Source organism: Antrostomus carolinensis, unplaced genomic scaffold, assembly GCF_000700745.2.
Source record: "Antrostomus carolinensis isolate BGI_N321 unplaced genomic scaffold, ASM70074v2 scaffold309, whole genome shotgun sequence".
In the NCBI taxonomy this organism is placed as follows: Eukaryota; Metazoa; Chordata; class Aves; order Caprimulgiformes; family Caprimulgidae; genus Antrostomus; species Antrostomus carolinensis.
The window spans coordinates 29,060-53,896 of NW_010337616.1; the positions used below are offsets into that span (position 1 = coordinate 29,060).

General features: G+C 37.8%; 1 protein-coding gene across 1 annotated transcript in view; it reads right to left on the minus strand.

Annotated features, from left to right (window-relative positions):
* Positions 1-24,837, minus strand: part of ARSB (arylsulfatase B) — a 66,294-nt gene that overhangs the window by 5,039 nt on the left and 36,418 nt on the right. Inside the window, exon 6 of the mRNA XM_010175213.2 lies at positions 20,358-20,428. Within this exon, the coding sequence (XP_010173515.2) occupies positions 20,358-20,428 (71 nt within the window). The remainder of the gene's footprint in view (positions 1-20,357; positions 20,429-24,837) is intronic.

The following is a 24,837-nucleotide window of genomic DNA, read 5'->3' on the forward strand; positions in this document are numbered from 1 at the left end:
TTGCCCTCCTCTGTAAGTATATATGATTCTGATTCAGGTTTAACTGTAGTTTTACAAATACATTAACACCATGAGTCATATCTAGCATAGCCTCTGGTTTACTTTCAGTGTTAATCTTAAAAGGAGGGATAGCATTAAAAAATGATAATATTATTAATTTGTATTAGCAATGGCTTCCAATGCACCGATCTGTTCGCATCAGTGCAGACAAGTCAGTTCCTTGCTTAGGACTTGTTTTTCACTTATAATAGATTGAGAGTAAAGTAATTGAAATAATGGATTCACAGCAGATTTATACTACTGAGACTGAGATCAGAATCTGATACCTACATTATTCCTTTAGTTATACAATTTTAAATTTTAAAATAGCCCTTACAATTTACAGAAATGTTACAAGATGACAGGTTCTGCCATACTGAAGAAGTTATTTGGTACATTCAATCCAGCAGCGTGTCCCAAGAAGTAATTAATAACTGATGATTCAAAGTAGAATAGAAAAGATAAACCAAAACTGCTTACTTTGCCCAGCTATCTGTTCTTTCACTTCACTTTCTAAGCATAGGAAAGACCATAAAAAAAGATGGAATATGCTTAGCCTTGTTTTTTTCCTCCTAGCTTTTCAAAAAAGCTCTTCTGACCTCATTCAATATCCCATGTGTACTCCTGACTTAATACATCATTCAGGTTACATGGGTAGCAATTCCAAAGGAAAAAACTGTCTCCCTATGTATTTTTGCATACATTTACAATAGGCTTCTGCTTAACTCATTAGTTCACCTGGGTAATGATTTCTAGGTGTGGAAGATAGGAAGAAATAGCTCTTCACATCTCTTCCTTGGCCATCAGTGTATGCTTGAGAATTGATCATCCATTCCTTGGCTCATACAATCCTAGTTACCTACCAGCAACTTATCTAAAATAAAAAAATACCAATTTATCTGACCATGATGAAAAAGACAAAAATGTCTGAAAAGCCATTTATTTTCTGTGTAACTCCAAACCTTTTAAATTCTCCTAATACTGCTGCACACCAAAATAACTTTGTGATCCTTTGACGCCTGCAATGCTACATGGTATCAAAGAAGAGCTGATCCAGTTTTACAACATTTTACAGCTTTAGATGTCTTATCAGAAGGTCTTTATTCCTCTTCCTGTATGGGGCCTATAAATCCAACTTGTTTATTTTTCTAAGTCTTATGATGTTCTTGACAAGTTTTACTGATACTGTCTGAAATATTTAATATTCAATCAAGCATAAATACTGAAAACCCCCATTTTCCTAATGCAAGCAAAATAAAAAATAGCAAAGACAACAACAAAAAGCCACTACAACATAGTATTTGGTAGGTAGGCTGGAAAATTCAGATCTGTCAGCATCTTTGTAAATATTTCCGATTATTTGCTTCAATCTCTGCCTTTCGACTTTGTAAGGCAAATATTTCAAGTACCACATAACCATAAATTGTAAAAAAAGATTTAAGGACAGTCAACACCCACATTGTGGAAGTTTGCAAGGTTAAAAAAAAAAAAAAATCTGATTTTTTGGTTTTTTTTTTAAAGAAAAGCTCAATCTTTAGATCAGTCTGAAAGATAAATTTGTGGAAACATTTTATTACATGTAACACATTTCTTAAGACTATATTCATTTAACCTTCACTATCTAATTTTCAGTCACAAGAAGGAAGAAGATAGACTGCAAATTTTCAGCTGAGATTTAAAAAAGGGAATATATAAGGGAATACATATTCTATATCAATATAGATATGTTTGCACAGATCTAATAAGCATAGATCAATTACTCTTCTCATTCCTCTAGCTCTCCTTCATCTTTCTTTTAATGAGACCAAGTCAAGCAATTGGTAGAAACCTAAAATGTGTATATATAAATAGACAGTATATCTAAAAATAAAATATTCTGCCTTCAGCCTATGATTAACACGATGAAAATGACCGATGTTGAGAAGCTGTTTTCTTGGTTGGAAAGAGATCAAAAAGCACACAGTTCTCTCTAACATGCCATTTAGTGAGGTCCTGACCACAAAATTTAAAGGGTCCAAACCAATATTGCTTGAAGCATGCTGTATTTCTGTACACTGTGGTCTACAATACTAGTGTGCAGGGAGGCAATGTTGGGTAATGGAGAGCAATTCTAGAGAAAGACAGAAGAATGTTAACTTATTATTTATTTGAGAGACAGAGCTCTGTCAAAGAGTTAACCTGAACAGCCTAAGCGAGTGACAGATTGACTGTGCCTCTACAATTTTCCAATATCTTATGCAGTAACAAAAACGGTCTTTTATAAGCAGCTACGTATAATCAGTGCCCTTTAGGGAAAACAGAAGCAAATGAAGCTTCCACCTTTGTTTCTCCATCTGCAAAACAAGGATGTTAAAAGTTATATATCTTTTGCAGCATATTTTCCAAAGGAAAAAGTGAAAAATACCAGCATTCTCTACAGTTAAACTTCTATTTATAATATAACATGGCAGCAAATTCAGCCACATGACAGGGAAAATATAATTCCCAAAAGCTCCAAGCTTCATTGCAACCTGCTTGATGGAAAAGACTGAAAAGCGTGCATTATGAAAAGCCACAAAACCCAGGATGAATTAGATTTTTGATGGCTCACACTAAGTGAAAATTAGAAACACACCTGAAACAAATAATAAACAGGTCCTACTACTTTGCAGGTGCAAAGTACATTTAAGAGTGTTCAGCCAACTCAGGAATATCACCAACATTCCCTGTAACCCAAGTGTGTGTGCATATTACACTACTTGGATGTCTAAATAGTTTGATGCCTTGCAGTTTACAATGTATATCGCACAAAAGGATTCCCTAGGTATTCTCTTAGTAACTAAAAATTATCTCTGAAGCTCTCATGACTTCTATTTTAGTGTAAATTTTGTATGGCTATGTGACACTCCCTATCACTTATCTGGTTACTCCACTCCAATACTTAAATAATACATAACAGGACCCACATAGAACAAAACTTTACTTGTATCACATGGCCATCTAGGCCAAAAAAACTAAGTAACCATGGGACAAGAGGGAAGATTCTCACATGGACAGAAAAGCATCTAATAAAATGGGAAACAAAAAGAAGGTTTATTTCACAATGGAGAGGCCACCACTGGATTCCTAAATGAATTTGTGCTGGGACTCATACTGTTGAGCATATTCCAAATGACCTGGAAAAGGGATTGAACTGTGAGATGACAGTCTGTAGATGATGATAAGTTATTTAAAGCTGACTGTAAAGAATGACAGAAGGTCCTTATGAGACTGAGTAAGCATTAAAACAGGCAATGAAAATCCTCTGCTAGATGTACATTCTGCTTACTTAAATTTGTATGTTCTAGGGTACTCCAGGGATCAGGCTGCTTCTATCCCCTGCATGGCCAAAGGAAGCTTCTTCCCATCTTGTGTGATCTTGAGCCAAATTAAATAAAATAATCAAAACTTTATTGTTTTAATTGACAGGGCACACATAGTTTGAGTGCTTCCTACTCAGACCTTATGAAGTATATTAAGTGAAACCACATCATCTTGGTAGTTGTCAATATATTCAGTGCAACTACAGTCTCTACCTGGTCTGACCAGACATCACCTACAATGCGGAACAGCACTACTACACAGCATGTATCTGTGAGGTGTTTTCACTCCTTCGGCTTGCAGCCAAACCCAGTCGTTCTCTCACTCTCTCCCAACTCCCCTCACCCTCACCCCAGGGAGTAAGGGAGAGAATTGGAAGGAAAAGGGCAAGTAGACTCAGAGGTTGAGATAAAATCTATTTACTGATTGAAATAAAACAACAGTTATAACAACAGTGATAACAGAATATACAAATGAGTGATGCACAGTGCAGTTGCTCCCCACTGACCAATGCCCAGCCTGTGCCAGCCAGTGATCCCGGAGCAGAGACAGTCCTGAAACTGAAACTGCAATCCTGGAAGAGTGAGCCTAAGCGATCCCCAAGAGAATACCCCCGATTTCCAGCCAACCCTTGTTAATATACTGAACATGACCTGATGTGATATGATATGGAATATCTCATTGGCACATCCAAATGCCAGTTTTGGGATTTGCTGTTCACTGCGCTTCTCCCTCCCAGTCTTTTGCACTTGCAAACTACCCAGACATGATGACCCTGGGCTCCAGCAGCAACTAATAACATTGGTGTCAACATTCCTCTCAACAAATCCTACACTGAAACAAAAACACAGCTATTCTAACTACTAAGAAGAAAATTAATCAGGACAACCCACAGTGAGAAAAACTCAGACATGCTGAAACACTGGATGAGACTTAAGTTCTTTACCCAGGAAATTGTCTGCTTTTGCCAGTAATAGTCATGTTCCAATTGGACTAGACTACATTCCTTGAACAAATATAATCTTGGCTACATCCTCAAATTCAATTACATGCCTTTTCTTTTCAGTCACTGAAGACATTTAATGTAAAATCTCCATGTTATTCTATTGCTTTGTAAAGTCTTCTTTTAATACCATCTCAGCTTGTTGCTATCAGAACAGCCAGAACACCTCTCTGAGCTGCTGGTCCCCTGCCGTCCTTATCCTCGTGTGATAAAAGAGATTTCATTTTGTCAGTAGGCACCACATAAACCACAATTGCCACTACGGTAGCATTGCAATAAAGTCCTGCTTGTTTCCAAAGACTGTTGGGAGGGAGTGCTGTTTTTTCCAGACATATTGCTGCTAAGGGAGGCTAGAGAGACACATACAGAGCTGTAGGTGTGACAAGAGGCACCCATCACAGGATTCTGCCAGCTGTGTCCTCAGAGGAAGGAACACAGACTTAACAAGATTGCCTCACATAGTCAGAAGTCAGGGAACTACTGAACTGCAGAAACTAGCACTTGCAGTAAGGCAGCTTTAGGGAATGAAGTAGCACTTACATATATGTCCAAAAAAAGATACTGCATTTGAAATAATTCAATCTTGTGCATACAGATTGTCATCTCACTGAAGATTGTCACTCCAGGAAGACAGGCTTTCAAAAGGTAGTGTCACCTGGCAATGACAAGTCTCAAGGGGATAAATTAGATGTTGGTTTTTTGTTTGTTTGTTTGTTTAATTATGCTGAAATTATACTCTAAAAGATTATGAGTGATTCAAAAAAAGTTTCTTTACTTTGTAAAAATGTTTTTCTTACAGAGGAGTGAACAACTCTGTATGTCACAGAGTAGAATTCTGCTTAGTAGCTGAAACAAACACTGGGAAAAAAACACCACTCAGGCTACTTCCACTAGAACTCAAAAGTAACAAACAATAACTGGTATTATTTTCATAGCAAGGCGATGCTACATGTCTCCCTTCCTCTTGTGATATGATTAGTAGTATATAAAAACCACAGAGGACATCTCCAGACAGAAGTCTGGGACTGCTGAAAAAAAAAAACCAAAATCCACTTATATACGAAACCCAAACAAAAAGAGAGTATTTTCCAGTATGTTAATTATTGTCTTTAAAATCAACATACTATTTTGATAATTCAGAAAATCCCTATTGTATTCACCAGCTTCTATATATTCTATATATTGTCACAAAAATGGTAACAGCATCATACTCCCACTGCTTCCATGAAAATAAACCAAAGGTTTTGCACATCACAGCTTCTGTTCTGATGTAAATTATTTGACTCTATTATCAGGATTTAAAATATTTACTTACATTATGCCCATTAAATAGAAAAGAAAGAAAACCCAAGCAGTTAAAAAATCACAGATGACTACTTTTCCATCAATAGACAGTGCAGACTCCTTTGAATCACCTTAGCCTGTTTTTGTGCTATAGCAGAAGCAGTAGGTAAAAAAATCACAGACTTTCTTAAATATTATGGAACTCCACATAAAAATTACCCTCGTGAAAGCAGTCTTCAACCTCCTAGAAATCTCACCGCATGCATTCAACAAAACCTTCAAGACTGGCAGGCTCACTGTTCCTTACTAATGCTCAACTGTGGAACAGCGGGAGGTCTGACAGGGCTTGAAAAAACCCACACTGAAACTAATGGGAACCTCTCCATTAATTCCTGTGGGCTCTGGTTCAGACTGGTTAAGCATCAGTAATAACAAACAAGGAATTTGCACCTTACCAACTTCTCTTAATCAAAAAAATGAAGCTAAATTCCTCTTTATCCGTACAGTTCAATAGACACAGTACGTTCTCCACAAAACCTTTATATGAAAGGCTTCCTCATTTGTATTCACAACAATAATTTCTGGCAACAACACATAAATTTTAACCACCCCCCTAAATTATCCCCAAATGAAAGTGACTCTGAAATCAAAACAAAACAAAATCTCCGATACAATTTACCAATTCTCAAAAGAAAAAAGCTTAAGAAAATAAACAAACCCAAAAATCAGTAACAGCACACAATCCAATGAATGTTACCAAAAATTGAGGCTTATGGATGGGCAAAGAAATCTGAATTCTAGAGTCATTTTCTCTGCTGCAAATCTGTGTCACCAAGCTCAAAAGTTAATATCTAGGAACTGTTTACTCAAACATATCACTTGATCTTCCCTGCAGCACTGAAAAAGCAGAATAACAGCAGAATTCAGGTAACAGGCACCCAAACTCTTGATTCTTTCCCCAGAAAGGGAAACACAAAGTTGACAAATGAACCATAACTTCACTGCAGTAAAACTCAGGAAGCCATCCTATAACTTTTCTTTGTGGTCAGCCCTGCTTCCCACAACGACATCTTCTGATCTTTCCTCCGACAGCTTTTTTCCAACTGTCCAAAGTTTCCTCTCTAAAGGAGGAAATTCTCAGGTCTCACTGAAAGCCCTAGCCAACTGCATGCCATATAAATTATTGTTTGTCCACTGAAGTAATTAGAAACAGATGTCAATTTGATGCAGAACTTATTTAATTTTCAGTAAACTGGAAATAAAGAAAAGGCTCAGACCAATTAAATTTTTAACTTTCATACATTTTTAATAAAAAGAAAATTAAACTAGAAACTAGGGGTTAAATTCACATGAGGATGTACCTGACAAAACGAGACGTTTTCTACCCCTTCAAAAAATCTAGCCCAACACTGAGGATATGCTTCTGGGCTTTGGGGACCAAAACCTAATACCCTGAGTTACCCTGACTATTACAAAGTATTCTGAACCATGATCTGTCATCTTTCAGGAGAGATTTCTCCCCAACAGACTGTATGAATTTTGAAGATGGAGGTATGGAGGTTTTCTTCATATTTTCCATTTCACATCATATAATGCACACAAATATTTGGAATGACAACACAGAAAATAAGCCTTGGTGGTGGGACATCCAGACAAGTTTGGGTAATTTTCATTTCCACTCATTAGATCTGTACATAAAACTTTGAACTCATATAAGAAAGTAAGCAAATTTAGTGAGTACACCATTTAGAAAAGATTAACTTTTTACTATCTTCTAAACACCATTAGCAATTGGAAAGCTGTAGTCTTCATACTGTTCAGCTGCACACATAATAAAAGTAGTACGAATCTATGGTGTGGGTCAGAAATTACAATGGATTTCCATTCTATTTTAATTTATTTGCTTTATGTTTTTGGAGTAAGCACCAACATGCTTTACTTTAACATGAGATTTTTTTCCTCCTAAATATCAGGAAATAATATATTGAACATGGTTCAAGTTTTTAATGTATACACTAGAACACACTGGTTACAGAAAAACACAGAGTTGCCAAGATTGGAAAAAACCTTTAAGATCACTGAGTCCAATCATTAACCTCACACTGATTAAACCATGTCCCTAAGTACTACATCTATGTGACTTTTAAACTCCTCCAGGGATGGGGACTTCACTACTGCCCTGGGCAACGCCTTCCAAAGCCTGATAACCCTTTCAGTAAATAAATTCTTCCTAATACCCAATCTAATATCCTAATATCCAATCCTTGGTGCAACTTGAGGCCATTTCCTCTTGTCCTATCTCTTGTTACTTGGTTGAACAGACTGGCCCCCACTTCTCTACACCCTTCTTTCAATTGTAGAGAGTGATAAGGTCTCCCCTCAGCCTCCTTTTCTCCAGGCTAAACAACCCCAGTTCCCTCAGCCACTCTTTGTAAGGCTTGTGCTTCAGACCTTTCACCAGCTTCATTGCCCTTCTCTGGACACACTCCAGCACCTCCATGAGGGTGAGGGGTCCAAACTGAACACAGTATTCAAGGTGCAGCCTCACCAGTGCCTAGTATAGGGGTAGGATAACTTGCTTGGTCCTACTGGCCACACTATTCCTGATACAGGACAGGATGCCGTTGGCTGCCTTGGCCACCTGGGCACACTGCTGGCTCATGTTCAGCCTGCTATCAGTCAAGACCCTCAGGTCCCTCTCTGCTGAGCAGCTCTCCAGCCACTCTTCCCCAAGCCTATAGCGCTGCCAGGGGTTGTTGTGGCCACAGTGCAGAACCCAGCATTTGGCCTTATTGAAACTCATGTAATTAGTCTTGGCTCATTGATCTAGACTGTTCAGATCCCTCTGCAGAGCCTCCCTACCCTCAAGCAGATGAAGACTTCCACCCAGCTTGGTGCTGTCTTCAATCTTACTGAGGGTGCACTTGATCCCCTTGTCCAGATCACTGAAAGAGATGTTAAACAGGACTGGTCCCAGTACTGAGCTCAAGGGAACACCACTCATGACTGGCCACCAACTAGATTAAACTCCATTCACCACCACTCTTTGGGCCCAGCCATCCAGCCAGTTTTTTACCCAGCAAAGTATACGCCCATCCAAGCCATGAGCAGCCAGTTTCTGCAGGAGAGTGCTGTGGGAAATGGTGTCAAAGGCTTTACTAAAGTCCAGATGACAGACAACATTCACAGCCTTTCCTTCATCCACTAAGCAGATAACCATGTTGTAGAAAGAGATCAGGCCAGTCAAGCAGGAAAGTACTACATTTTTCATTTCCACTGATGAGCATTAAATCAAGTCTCTTTCAAACTCTGAAAATCATGACTGCCTAACACAGTAATGTAATTTATACAGTCCCTAAAATCTCTAATCAGTCAGATGAATCAATGACTCACCTGCAAGAAAAGAGTGAGACTACATTTCCAAAGAAAATGTCATTGAGAAATAAAAAAGCAAATAACAAAAGGCACAGTTAATATTTTTACAATTAGGAGACACACTTAGACCTTATATATCTTCTATTTATAAACATAATGTCTTTTTAAATGCCTCATTTGTTTCTCAACAGTATGGAAACACATGGCTGTTCTCCATATATTTATAAATAGAATCAGAGGGGAAGAGGGAGTAGTTCTCTCTCCTACAGTTACAGAAGCATAGAAGTAGATGACAATTCCCCAGGCAAAACTATCCGTACCCATAAAGAGACAATTTTGCACCGTGTTTTATACAGATGCATTAGAAACTTTGTAGATAGTGCTGTACTGGAAATTTATTTTTAGCATTTTATACAATGGAAAGTTCATGAAAAATAACAACTTTTGCTAGACGTGATTCTGTGAACTATTGCTTAGTTTTCATCAAGAAATACACAAGACAAAGTAAACTCCAGGAGTTTTAAGAAATTATCCCTGTTGCTCTGGTAAAGTGCATATTGTTATCTTCGCATGAATGCAACTCATGTTCCTCCTGCAAGCGATTCAGCTCTGGGATCCAACGCATACAAGACAGTCAATGGGGGTATAATCAGTGCTGGTTAAAAGTGCTGGTCTCACTAGGATCAGTTTGATGATCTGCAAATTGTCTTAAGGTCTTTATTGATAACTCCTGAACTTCAGCAAATCTCAGTCAATGAACTCTTAAAATGAAATTACAGATATCTTCCACAAAATGCAGGCAAGTTTTAAAGCTTCCTGATTATACTGGATAACGCTATAAAAGTCTAGCCTGTTCTTTCTTGGGATATATGATTTGAAGCAACTTCAATGTATTTGCTCTGAATTAACTCCTACTTTCGTGACTGGAATTTTGGGAAGAGATAGAGAAACAGGCAGGAGAAAATGTTATAGATACCTATCACAACAGTCACAGTCACCATCGTCCACAATAAAGCCAAAATTTAGAGTTTACTGCACGTCTCAGAAAATACATATACTTTAAAGTCTCAATCAAGACTTGCTCTATTAGAGTTGTAGCTGGTTCATATCCATCACAAATTTAGTCTTTCTCAGAGAAAATCTACAGGGAAATATAGAAAAAAATATTCTTCTACAATGGGAAAAGTTGAATATCTAAGTTTCAGTGTCTGACTAATAGATGAACATTCTGAATCCAAGCAGATTACTTAGACCATTTTAAGGAAAGTATATATCACAGAATCACCGAGTCACAGGGGTTGGAAGGGACCTCAGGAGATCATCTAGTTAAAACCCCTTGCTAAAGCAGGTTCCCTACAGCAAGTTGCACAGGAAAGTGTCCAGGTGGGTTTTGAACATCTCCAGAGATGGAGACTCCACAACCTCTGGGCAGCCTGTCCCAGTGCTCTGGCACCCTCACAGTAAAGAAGTTTTTCCTTAAGTCTGTGTGGAATTGTCAGTGTTCCAGTTTTTGCCCATTGCCCCTTGTCCTGTCACTGGGCACCACCGAAAAGAGTCCAGCCCCATCCATTTGCCCCCCACACTTCAGGTATTTATAGACATTGATAAGATCCCCTCTCAGTCTTCTCTTCTCCAGGCTGAAGAGTCCCAGCTCTCTCAGCCTTTCCTCATATGGGAGATGCTCCAGGCCCCTCATCATCTTTGTGGCCTCTGCTGGACTCTCTCTTGAAGATCCCCGTCTTTCTTGAACTGGGGAGCCCAGAACTGGACACAGTATTCCAGGTGTGGCCTCACCAGGGCAGAGTAGAGGGGCAGGAGATCCTCCCTCAACCTGCTGGCCATGATCTTTTTAATTTACCCCAGGATACTGTTGGCCTTCCTGGCCACAGGAAGGCTGGTTCATGGCCAACCTGATGTCCACCAAGGCACCCAGGTCCTTTTCTACAGTGCTCCTCTCCAGCAGGTCAGCCCCTAACCTGTACTGGTGCATGCGGTTATTCCTCTTATTTATTATTATAAATCCTCTTATTATTGTTATACTCTTATATAATAAGAATATCTTTGTGAACAGACAATGTTTTTGCATAGACATTGCTTGTTGTACCTTAACAAACTTGTAATTAGGTTATTTAGTGCTTCTTAGACTTTTGCCTCCTTATGAAGCACCAAAGCCAAAAAATCTCATAGAAAACAAAGCTAAACATTATAAGGTAGCTTTGAATAGTACTGATTAATTAAAGTAGCATTTTCCTTCTTCACAATAAAAAGCAAACACGATCAATATGGGAGTAAACAAGTTTTTCATGATTACTTCTAGGCCTACTGCAGTGCAGTGTTGTTACTGATGGGCAATACTACAGAAGACAGACACTCTTCTACTTATCAGAGAGAAAATGTTGCATATTTTTTGAGAAGGCTCAAAGTGAGATGATGCACCTTCTTCCACCTACACTTTTACCTCCTCACTCAGATAAAGTCAATTTATTTTTGCTTTGCTTCTCAATCTTTTAAAGCCAACAGTTTTTCTTTCATGCTCTATAATGAATAAAATAAATAAAAATATTGTACAGTGGTCCCAAATTATAGCTCAATAGTCAGTAGCCCTTAAAAAGTGATGATTTTTCCATTTCAGTTACAACTCTATCACCTTTGTCTTTGCTCATCCTCACTTGTAAGGCACATATTTGAAGTTGCACATGTGTTTGTAGGTGTGATGTCTTAATTAATGTAAGAGTCCATGAAAATGTGCCAGAAGGAAGGACAAGCTTGCTATAGTCGCTTCGAAATCTGGATGGCTCTGTGGGTTAAAAAGGCCTTTGCATATATGTACTTTTAACTGATTTCTCTTTTTTGAAGTGTGATGTATAGAGCAATTATTTCACCTCAACAAGGAAACTCTGGAAATGTCAAGGGCTCTTCCAGCCTATTCTGTGACAATGAATTACTGAAGAAATAAGGGGTTTTGCTACTTCACTGAGGAAAGACATTTTGTGACCTTTTGCAACTTTATGGCAATAATCAGTTTTCTACAAAACTCTGAGTCTTTCTGTTACTTTATTTATTAATATTTATTAAAATAAAAATGTTTGAGGAATAGCCATGACCTTAACCTTGGAAGAATAAATACTGATCTTAGAGAAACAGATGAGCACTGAGACACTGTAACTTTGTACCATCATGTTGACAAGGCACAGGGCTGTGCTACAGAAAAACTCACCCAGTGAAGCTCACCTATCTTAATTAATTTAGTTGAATGCTGTGAACATATAGATCCACTATTACCCCTTCTAATTTCAGTTTTCTCACAGTAATTTTTTTTTCCAAAGGAAAGATTTATACTAGAATATCATGCTTGGTCTTTTACCTTTCAAAATGCATGCTCTTCTTAATTTCAACCGTAGTTAAGCATATGAAAATACTCTTGTTCTTGTTTCAAAGTATTCACCTTGATTTTTACAACAGATTATATCTTTACAAAAAACCACACCACACAAACAATTGAGTAAACCCCAGAATTTCTCATGGCAGCTAAAAATTCCTGTGAACATCAACAAGGCAAAGCATTTATTGAGATTATTAAATTCTTACACAATTGCAGAATTAAAAGCATTAAAGTTATTCTAAATAACGAGAAAACTTAATACAGCCTACAAGTTCAAACATCACATTAATACAGCCTACAAGTTCAAACATCACAAAATGAGAGCTAGTAGAAGAAAATGCTCAAATTTCACTTTTGATGGAAAAATAAGGAAAAAAAACCCACAATTTTTTTTCCAGGGAACAGAATTAAACTGAATGGAATAGTATTTATAAATTATTGAAGACATCAGAGGTCATGTTGAGATGGACTTATACATGAAACACCCAAATCCCATTTGCGTTACTGTAAGGTAGCAGTGTTCAAGGTAAAGAGAATTGAGGAGTGCATAACCTGACTCTAACATCCTGTGCACAATGAAAACTTTACAGGTTTTCAGCTCAGAGATATTTCATTTGACAAATTTAATCTAACATTTATGTCAAGACCTGCATAAAATATAAAATGTTAGTGTTATGTTCAAATAGGTATAAGATATAATGCATAAAAAAGAAGCAGTACCAAGGGATTTTTGAATTCCAGTCATGATGTTGGCATTAGACACTTTATCAAGTAACTTAGCATTTCTAAATTCTAAAAGAGATTATCTACAACCCAAAGGAAACATGGGGATTAGTATTTATGAGGCTCACCAAACATGCCATTCCAATACACTTGGTATTGAATACTACAGTGATGGATGGTTCACACTGAGATGCAGGGGGGCTAAGAGCCAAGACAACGTATAACCACAGGACAAACTTCCCGACAGCAAGAGCTACACCCCAGAAACTTCACATAGCCGACAGTCAAAAGAAAAGCATCACTTATCTCTGATGTGAATGGCAGCAGAGCTGGCTGGAAGGGCGGCCTCCCATTAGGGAGTGGAGCTGAGCTCTGCCCAAAACTGCCAGACCAGCACGAAAGCACTGTGTGAAGCGGTGGAGGGCCCCGCACGGCTCCAGGGTCACATGTTGGCAACTCCTGCCTTATAAGCTTAGAGGGGTCATTGAAACTTATGATTTTCTTGTAATGAAAAGACAAAAGAGTCCAGAGGGTCAGCATGCACATGTATAATTTTGCAGAGAAGTGGAAATTTGGAAAAGTGAGAACGTATCTGTCTTTTTCCCCATTTTTTACCATTCCAGCTGTCATTATGTAAGTCCAGTCAGCTAACCATACCGGTTGCTTTTCTGCACATTTTGACTCTGAGAGTGGATTCTGGATCTTAGCCTGGCACACACACAGAGTATATTTATCTCATCCAAAGCCCACACAGCACACTTATCCATGTATACCTACATCTCTGTTGCTTCTGAGTAACTCCATTATCAGGGATTGCCTTTTTTTTTTTTCCTTTAAAAAAAAATAAAATTCTAAACCAGCTATATCATCAGCAATAAAACTGGGGAAGAAATTACTTCTGGCCTGAAAAGTCCCAGGAATCATCTTTCACCTGGGCAAAATAAGTAACAAATGAGGCCTAAAGGAGTGTCGATTCCTTAATCAAGATGAATCATTTTCGTACATATATGGATATAAAATATAATGCTAAAGCCATTATAATGAAATTTCAATGCCCATGAATGACACATCAGTCCCAGAACTGAAATGGTTTCTCTATTGTAATATATCATATGTTCATTCTGCATATAGCAGATCTAGCCCCTTATAAGCAATCATTTATTTTGGCAATTAATAGCACAATATATGAGCTCATGCCTTTTTTCAAATGTAAAGGAGAGCAATGTAAAGTTTGATTAATATTGCTCAAGGCAAATAAAGTTTGGAGAAAAATTACAAAATGTTTTTACAAGTTCTCTGTCTCGGATGCCTGCCTCTATGAATAGATAGCTTCAAAATACATTGACTACAATTAGTAGCCTACAATTTTATTATGCCTTTGAAGTTTTAGTTTATGGTTAAGTCTGGAATTTTAAATGAAGGTAAAAGTTTTTTCAGGCTAAACCAGCCCCACCCAACAACATATTTATTTTGAATACATCTTTCTCATTTATATAAATTCAAATTCTTTTTGAAGAGAAAGTGATGCTGCATGTAGTCTACAAGAATTTCTGAAATTTACTAAATTCATTAATAAATTTAGCAAGTCAGATTAAAAAATGATACAGTGTGTACTGACAGATTCAATTAACAACTCTGAATTAAAGGGTACATTTCCTTTCACCATGTTATTTAGTCCTGATTCTCAAAATAAAATTGCCTTCTGTGGGATATAACGTTTCATACCGCTTCAATACAGGCCATCTAGCAATGACTGTGTGGTCAGAAATATGTTTGGTTTAGCAGTTAGGGGAATTTAGACTTAAATCCAGCTGGTTTTTAATTCAGCTGAATCACCAAAACTTGATGAAATGCCATAAGGCTGTCTAAAAGAAAGCAGATCTTTCACAATGGAAGAACTGACGTCACCTGTGCAGCTGCCAAACCACCAACAACTTGGCTTTTTTTTTTTTTTAAAGACAAAGTCACAAAAATAGGGCAAACCAATTTTGTTTCTTTTTCCTTCCAATACATGCAAATCAGATTTTTGATTTATGCAATTTTTGTTACTTTATGCATTTTATTTGTGTTTTCTTAACCAGGGAAAATGATACTGTATTTCAACATAATTTTAGCTTTCTGTTCTTAGTTCTCCTATTTCACTACCAAACTCTAACAGAAAATGTGAATGTTTCAGACTCAAACTTGGAACATAGTAGATCTTTCATACCAATATCCTGCTTTTATGTAATTGCAAACTTTGTAATAAATTACAAATCTACACTGAGACCCAGCAATTGAGATATATATTCATGACTTTTGAAAATAATCAACAGGATCATGAAGAAACAACCAGAAAGATAGAAGCAATGGCTTTTAGCAAGGAGGGAGAGGAGGAACCACCTCTGAGGAGTCTGGGTCCAACTCCATCTGAAGAGCTCACCAGACTGGTTTAGCACAACAAGGTCCAACCAGAAGGTGTGGTTCCCCGCTCCTTCCCCCCGGGGGTTTGGCTCCAGGAGCAGCCAGACAGCACTAGGAGGGTTGGCTCTCCCTCTGCCTCCTCACTTCCAACCACACAGTCCTCCTCGCCACCACCTTGTGCTGCCTCTGGCATCCATCAGCCCCTCCAATTAGTGGATTCAACCCACCTGACAGAGGAAAATCAGGCCAGCAAGTTGGATCAATTCATGGAAGTATCCAAGGAGTGCCAGAATGGAGGCAAAATAAGCACTAGGAGCACGTGACAGGGAATGGGCAGGGGAGGAAGCGAAGCACATTCCCAGCAGAAACTTGCTGGATCACTTCATCACGTATTACGAAATAGAAACCTCAGGGTTTACTTTCAGAGCCAACAGAATCAGTGTCACCTATCCCCTGAAATTCCCTCTAGTCCCATCCTTTGTGCCAAAATGAGCACTTGGCTATCCAACATACATCCGGAAATAAAAAAGAAAAAGGTTATTAAAATCTGAACCTATATCCTGACTTGGTTCATAGCCTGGCTCTGTGAGTGGTTTTGGTGATTCGCAAGAGAGGGGAGAGGTGGTGAGGCACTGTGGCAGGCGGGATTTCCTCTTTGGGAGCCACAGCGACCTATGCCAGCTTAAAATCTACGAAACTACTGCCTCTCGCTGAGGTTCCCTGGTGGCTTGAGCTGATCTTAGCTGCCAGGTCCTGTGGGCAGTCCTTCCATCTGTCACCAACCACACATCCCCCTCACTCCCAGTCATACCGCTACAGGGCAAGTTGATTCAGCTGGCTGACATGGTGGAAACCTTTCCTGATCTTTTCCCCTGCCACCCAGAATACTCCAAAGGCTGATCTGGCAGGAGACTCATCTTGCTACATGATTTCCAGACCCAACGCAAGGGAAGGAGGAAAGGATGGGAGAAAGTGAGAGGACAGGCTGGCCATCTTGCCAATAGCTCACCACCAGACTGGCTTTGGTATAAAGACCACAACCCAGTCTCCACCTCATCTTAGCTTTTGGAGATCTCCCCCTAGTTTTTCACTCTACCACCTCCTCTGTTACACCACTGCAATTGTTGTAGGTCTGCATTGCAAACCAGACCAGTTCATTGAGAGAAAATACTGTCAACTGGGCTGCCACAGGTCAAAGGGAGCCTGCAGATAAAGTTTGTGGTTATGGACAGGAACCCCTTTATGAGTACTGAAGACGGCAAACAAGGAGTTAGTCCAAAACACTGCAATATGTTTCAGACCAATGGGAAGGTTTGTATTTGAATGAAGAAAATCTGCCCTCTGAGAAAGAAGACGACTAGTTGAAAGTGTCAGCGATATAAGACCTGTCAGCATTTTTTTGTAAAAGGGAACTGCAGACAAACTAGTTTACAACCCTCTTATGTTGTTTCGTATTAACAGGAAAGAAGTACAGTACTTTGATACAAGACTACTGTAGGGCTACAGCATTTACCACTGGACATAAGCTCCTTAAAAAAGGTAAATAGACGCTGATCAGTAGATAAATCAGATCTGCTGGAGTAGCCCTGGCTAATGCCCAGAGGTTAGAAACCAGCGCTCAGTGTGAGAACTTGAGAAGCTGTATGATGTTACCCCATGAGCGGTAAACACACAGGTCAAGGTCAGTTCTAACAGACCACAGCAGCAAATATGTAGTTAGCTCTGTAATCAAGGTAGCATGAACTGCCTTTAACTTAACATTATGTTGAATACTTGGCTGTAACAGTCAAGGTGACATTAAATTAATTAACATCCTTTGCACAAATTCTTCCCTGAAGGAATGCTTATTTTGATGTTAAAAAATCTGAACAGAACAAAGCTCAGTTTTCCTATTTCAGTAAAAAAAAAATTAAATCAATTACATGAGACATCTCATCACTCATGGTACTGAAAATACATAATATCAGTTTATTCAGACCAAGATGAAGATAAACGCATCCATTAAATAATAATATTATGCTGAAACAATATATACATCATATGCAAAAACACTTAAGAGTTCAGGAGCACTGAACCTCTGCTGAGTGCAAGTACAACAATAATTTAAGGCCCTATGTGTACACAACTAAAAGAGTACAGTGTCTTCCTTAATAATATTGTGATCAGAACTTGCCTCATTGTATGCAATATCCTTGAAGATTTTTGGTTATGTTTAACAGTATATTGAGACTTAATTTCCTTTTTGCTTTTTCACAGTACTCTGCAAACCCAAAGATTTGTCTAATTTGTATCTCCTGGTCACTATTTTACTTTCTAATTCAATTTCTACAAAAAATAAAGTATTAGTATAATATGAATACTTCATCTGACACAAGACTTAGATGATGGTGATGTGTTTTTTTAAGTGGAATAGGATAAGGGCAAGATGGGCATAAAGAAGCCCAAGACTACACAGGAGGTGAGAAAGAAGCCAGCAAAATGTACGTACATATATTTCAGCATTGTAGGCAAAAGTGTACTCTGATCTCAAAACAGTTAGGACAATGAAGGAATAAACAGTCAAGGAAAGAGCAAGTCTCTAGAGCGACATACAGTTTATCAACTTGGTGACAAGACTGTACAGGTAGTTTATTTTAAAATGCCTTTAAAAAAAAACCCAAAAAAACCACAAAGAGAGACATTGATTACTGAAAATACTAAAGTACTTGTATATCCCAAGCTTCGTGTTTCCCTAATCTATTCAAAACAGAGACACCAACAACATTTATCTTAATCTTAATTCTAAGCTTATTACTCAATTTGCACAAATGAAAACCAGACACTAAGTAGAAATCAGCTGAGTGACATACATATACAGTTACTCTTAATAACTCAGATTGATAAACATAAATTTTAATCCTTATATGACAAAGCATAATTTCACTAGCTGGATCAAAAACAGAATCATAAATAATACAATGACTCATCCTGCAAAGCGCAAAATAATTTCAGTTTCCAGTTAACCTAGAAGAAATTGAGCACATTATGACAATCGATGAAGTACAAAGAAAGCTGGATTTCTTGTCCCTAACAGTGGACTATAAATTAACATGCTCTGTTGCATTAGATACAATATGTTAATTAAAAGAATTGATCTGAAAAAGTACAGTTTAATGTACATTTTGTTATGTTTAACATGATACATGTGATACATCTTGTCGAACCTATCAGAAATACAATTACTTACTCTTAAATCCTTTAGGAATGGTATAAAATCAAAACTAGGAAAAATGTAAGGTATACTAATTTGGAGGTCATAACGTAAGGTATACTAATTAGTAACTTTACCTGTTCCTAACTGAAACTGCTATTAAGGGAGAAAGAAAAACAAAGTAACTTGCCAAAATTATAGTCCTTTGCTGAGAAAAGACAGCGAAACTCTAGATAGCGTGTAAGGACATGTGGGTGAAGAGTTACAGTTTTGTTTTAATTACTCCAGTTTTGCAAGGTACATAAAAACACTGTAAATTTAGAGGCATGCACACCCCTTCCTCTGCTCATGATGCTTAAAAGTCACATTTAACCCAGCATAAAAGTTCCACTTATTACATCTTCTGCCCACCTGCCCACATCTCATGCAGCGCACATGAAAAGTAAGGACATGCTATACGTAGCAAACAGTGAAGTATCATCAGAGTATGGCATCATGGAAGCAAACCAGGTGAAGTATTTCCTGAGCTTAGGCTCCTGAAAATCCTCTCTGCCCATCCCCCTTCTATTTAAACCAGGAATTTGTCTACTCCAACACCGTTCCCACAAGGAAAATATGGTCTCTGAAGCATGCCTGAGAATACCACATCAGGGCATAACATCACACAGGAATGCTACGACTCACTGAGCATCCTTTGAAGGGAAATTGGAGTAGCTACACCTTAATTCCATCAATATGTAGGAATTATCTGCATGCAGTGCTGTCCAGCCAGCACTACGTAGGCACAATGTTGCTCCTTCTGAGAAAAGCATCATAAAAACAGAGGTGCACTGCAGAAGAAGATAAAATGTGTATCTGTCTTGCAGGCAACAGATTACTGTCCCCACTGCACTACTTCTCCTCTGCCTGGATTTACTTCTTTATTTAATGAAATACAGAAATGTTATAAGAACACTGGAAAGGACCTGTTCCAATGTTCTGTATGAAAAAAATCTCTGCTTGAGAAGTATGTAGTCCTTAGCAAACTAATAATGTTGAATCATAAAACAGATGGTGCTTAAAGAGCTATGGAATCGGCAAACTTAAGCTCCAATTCATGTGATTTTGGCATTAAGGATCCAACCCATGTGATTATGGAACAAAAGCAATCACAAGGCTTGGAACTTCTCAGCTTCTCACAAATTCAAGTCTTCCATTTGCAAGTCATATTATATAGATGTATCAAGATGTGTTAGAACAAGCAGTTCATTGGGAGCTACCTGCCAACCTGGAGCACTGAAGACAGGGCTTGGTAGGGTTTTTTGGCAATGTGCGTCCCTGTGCACCTCAGGTACATGGCTGCTTCTCAACACTTCCAGGTCTCAAAGTACTTAATTCATTAATCAGCAGTGCTTCAGAGCTTTCTGAAATAGGAAGTGTGTGTTGGTCATGATTCAGTAAGTACTTACAGCACCCAGGGGACACTGTTTCTGTATTTAAAGCTATTTACTTAAAAGCAGAAGGCGTCCTACTCTATTTTGTTTCATCTAGAAGGAAATACTTCACTTAAGGAAAACAAGAAGCGTTCAGAAGATAAACTGTAAGTTTAGTAAGCCTTGAACAATCAGTAGCATACTCACATGGGAAGTCATCCACAAACATGGGGTCTATGTTATGCAGTAGTTCCACTCTGGGGGAAGGTCTTCCTTCACTAGAAGAGATTTCAAAAGGAAACATTAACTTCCTTCTACAGCTCATTAGGATTCTGCATGTTTTATTTTAAGGCTCTTTGTCATCCTAATAAAGAACGAGCTCATAAACATAAACTAATTGCTATCAAGTTCAATCTGAATGCTCTTTTCCAGTCTAGTAGCAATAGCTTTTGCTTCTATCAGTCTTCCTTGACTTCACTGATGTTTACTGGGATTATTTATAAGTTATCAGAGTACAGAATTGGTCCTATCAAAGCAGGGTTTTACACTAATCAACTTTTAAAATCGAATTTCACAGTGTAAGCTGTCATGGCACTTGCTATGCTCCCTGCATACCTGAACAAGTGCTGAAAGCATTTTGGCTGAGTGCCTCAAAAAACACTAGAAGCATTGGCTACCCCTCAAAAAAACCACCTTCAATTTGTAATTGAGGTCACAGGGTTTATTTAGATACTCTGAACCTCTGAGCCCCTATATAGGGATGATGTGGCATGAGTCTTTGAACTTACCAATACATTTTCCGACTTAAGTATATCCCAGTCCTATAAAACTGAGCAAAAGAAATTTACTCCTTATAAAAGAGTAAATAGGAAGACCTAATTAGAAAGAACCTTGGCTGCATCATGACACAACTATACCTTCTCATTTGACAGTGAACCTAAATACATCTTTTTAGAAAATTCTAAGTAACTTAAATTGTCTTCTTTTTGTTAAGGAGTTTAATTTAAGATTCAAAAATTCAACCAGGGCCCCTAAAACACTTGACATTAACAAAAACCCCCAGATAATATAAAACCTAGTGGAAACCTAAAAAATTACTGTTTTTTAATATACAAAATACATAATTAAACTATATTTACCTGCAATTTAAAATTTTCAGTAAAAACTAATTAAAAATATTGTTCTATTCAATTTCTAAAACAATTTCTGGATGCTACACATTTTGAATAAGTGCAGAATTCACAAGGAGGATTGGATGAAAGATTAAATGTGTTCAGATAATACAGCTTTGCAATTAATACAGAGGAAGTACAATAATCAACCTACAGTTTTAGTAATTCAGTGTATAAAAACTGCCACAAAAATATTTTTCCCAAAATGTGTGTGAAAGGTTAACTTCCCCCACCCTCTGCCCTAATATCTATAGTAGTCACACTCTTAACTAAGGATTGCCTGGCCTTATTTAACCAAATTTTATCTTAGATTTAATAGACTCTTACTGTGTCTAGGTGCTCCATTTACAGCTGTGGTCAAGTGTGCCCTTCACCATCTGTTCATAGGTAACTGTAACATGAACCAGTTAGCACAAGTTAAACTAGGAGGTGAATTTATAGCATGTGAATGACTCTGCAGTAACTGCTTAGGGAGATACTGCAGAGCTGTATCTACATTTTTCAGCATCCTTTTAAAAGAAAGCAAACACTGGAATTATGCTATATTATCTAGTATCTTCCACTAGGGTCAAATACAGAAGAAAGAAGCAACCTACTCCTATGTGCTTCTCCTGGTTATACATCCAATATTCATATAGTTCCACAGCAGGCAGAAAGTCAGAACCGAAGATATTAATGCTGTTTGAGCAGATTAGTATTACTAACATATCATTAAAGGTAATTTCCTTTATGGCTTTTATGCTGGAGGGTGGATACTGTACACTAAACATGGCTATAAACATTACTGCACAGCAGGTAGAACACAAAATATAAAGATTACACATGCATTAATTTGAGTTTTTCAGGCTGTAGTTGTCATTTTTATTGAATCCATTTTTTTCTGGGATAGAATATTGGTATTAGTAACTCGTAAACGTGATTTGTATATAATCATGAGATATACTCCATTAGTGCATTAAAGTCTGTAGCACTCAAACTGCTTGTTCAGTTTGGGTGTTATTCCAGTAATTCTGTTGCACACAACATGGAGGTTTATAACCAGCATTTACTATTCACAAAACAATAGCTGGAGAAAAGAAGATGGCATAGTACACTGAAGAAAGCAACTGGCTGACAGAAAAGGACATCAGGAAGACAGAAACAATGTCCAGGGGACAATAAGTAGGGAATTTACACTCGTAGCAGAGTTCCCTGTGCCTAAATTGTGTCCCCTTTCCCATTTAGGAGCTCTATGCTGATATTAGTCCCCTCAAAAGACACAGCCTCAACAACAAATTCACCTTGCCTTTGTATTTTAGTAGCTTCCAGAGTAAACATATCTTATAGTTCTCTAATTTTAGAATATTTATTTTTAGACTCCAATATTCTAATACATTGCTCCTCTACCTAAAAATAAGGAACTTTTTCTTTTTCTGGTTGAATATTTAATTAAGCAGTTTAAAGGTACTGTTTTCCAAATAAGTCCTCTATGTAAGAATATCTTGATGAAATCATTCAGACCAAGTTCAGAGCTGGTAAGAGAATCAGCTAGTTATGCTGAGAATGCTGCTCTATCTTCTGCTTTGCAAAGTTTTTAAAACATACAGAAAGATCTATTACTCCTTAGTGAACATGAGCAAACATCCACATATGATCTTTCACTTTTGTTGTTGTTGTTAAATAGGCAGAAGGTGTCCTTGGGAAGGAATCCAAGGTTTTTCCGTGTAAGTATGTTTATCTTGCACAAAAACATCCTCAGTGTCACTCAGAAAAATCTGAACCTTAATAACCTTGCCATATATTGTATTTCTCTGGATCATATCTATACGAGCTTTCCTAAAATAATTGTATTTCAGATATGCTGGAAATAAACATTACTCTCAGCTTTAGATTGCTCTTCAGCGTTAATTTACACCACCAACAATGAAAACTTTTTTCAATCTTCAGCATTAGTTTACACCACCAACAATGAAAACTTTTTTCAAACAGGTGTTTATCTCCTCAAATGAATGTAGCAAGTTGATCTTGCTTCACTTACTTACTTCATCACTTGCTTCACTTACTTACTTCATCCAACCAATGCTGGTATTTCCAACCTCACAAAAATAGAAAACTGAAACCTGCTTTGCAAAATATAGCAGTAAAACTTGAAATCCTACAATAACTAACAAGCTTTGAAGAAATATTAGTTATTTTGATGGCATTTTATCCTGAGTCTCTCAGTGCCTATCATACTACCTCATATGCTCTACCATTTGGTTTTCCATTTTCCTGTTAAGGTAAAATAAAATCCTTCTTCTGAGTACAGACATACTAGATATTCAGTACTGAAAACCAAAATATATCAAAACAATGTTTCAACCAGGGTAAATTTCTACATGAGGAAAATTACTGTGCCTAGTGTCCCAATCTCAATAGAGTAGCAAGCATCTGGAGAACAGATGTTTCTTAGAAATGAAGTGCCCTTTGAGTCACTTGCTTGGAAACAGGCAGAACAGTTTAGATTCCCTGACTAGTTGCATTTTAGTATTGTCTTCTATTAATTATTCTTGGTATTCTCAATTACTGTTTTCGTAAAATATATTAGTGATAGTATCACTCTATTTTCAGAAATAATTTCTAATATGTACATGGTTTTAGAGGTTCCAGCTATATTGTACTGTTACCCATGGTAATCTAAGGGATTAGAAAAGTGCAATCTATTGTGATTTATGTAGAAGATTTATACCTGAGATTGGAATGGTCTGATGGATGTCCAAAAATGGGTTGGTACAGTAAAACTATCCTAAGTTATCTTTTAAAAGAAGTTAGAGACATTAAAGAGAAAGTTAAATCTAATTCCAAAAGTACTTGGGAGAAAAGAAAGTTTAGGCACTACTGGTTTAAAGATATGCTGCAACAAAACTTTGCACGTAAAAGTGTTTTTGGTGGCCTACTATCTTTTGCTGTAGAAAACTGTAGCTGAAAGACTGGGAAGATCTGTGTGTGGAGACAACAGCACAAGCACACAGCAGGGAAAGGCCACTCATAACAACCTGTGTTAATGATACTCAGACTAGCAGGTCAGTAAGAACCCAACACATCCAGGCCAGTTTCACAGGACAGAGACATCTAGAAACAAATCAGTGATGGCACCTGGGGACTCAGAGGTGGGACAGGACAGAGAAGTAGCACCAAAGGGTACAAAAAGGCATAACCGGAACCTATGCATGGTTACCAACCTAAGAAGAACACAGAAGATGTTAGAAGGGCTTCTTAGCTGGCATCCCTGGACCTTTGCATCATCACAAAAGATCCTGGGCCTAATATCTGGTCATGATGATCATGGTGCCCAGCTGCCAGGCTGATGGCTTGAAAACCCCTGCCCTGGTGCCTGGCTGCTGGGCAGGAAGCTCAGGCACAGACCTTTTGGTGAGTGAGAGTGTCAGACTGTCAGAGTGCAAGTAAAACCTGCTCTATTTCAGTTTCTGTTTTAAATAAAATCAAATTCCTCTTCTATTAGGTATCTAATTGATCCAGTGTTCCAGCAGTTTCCC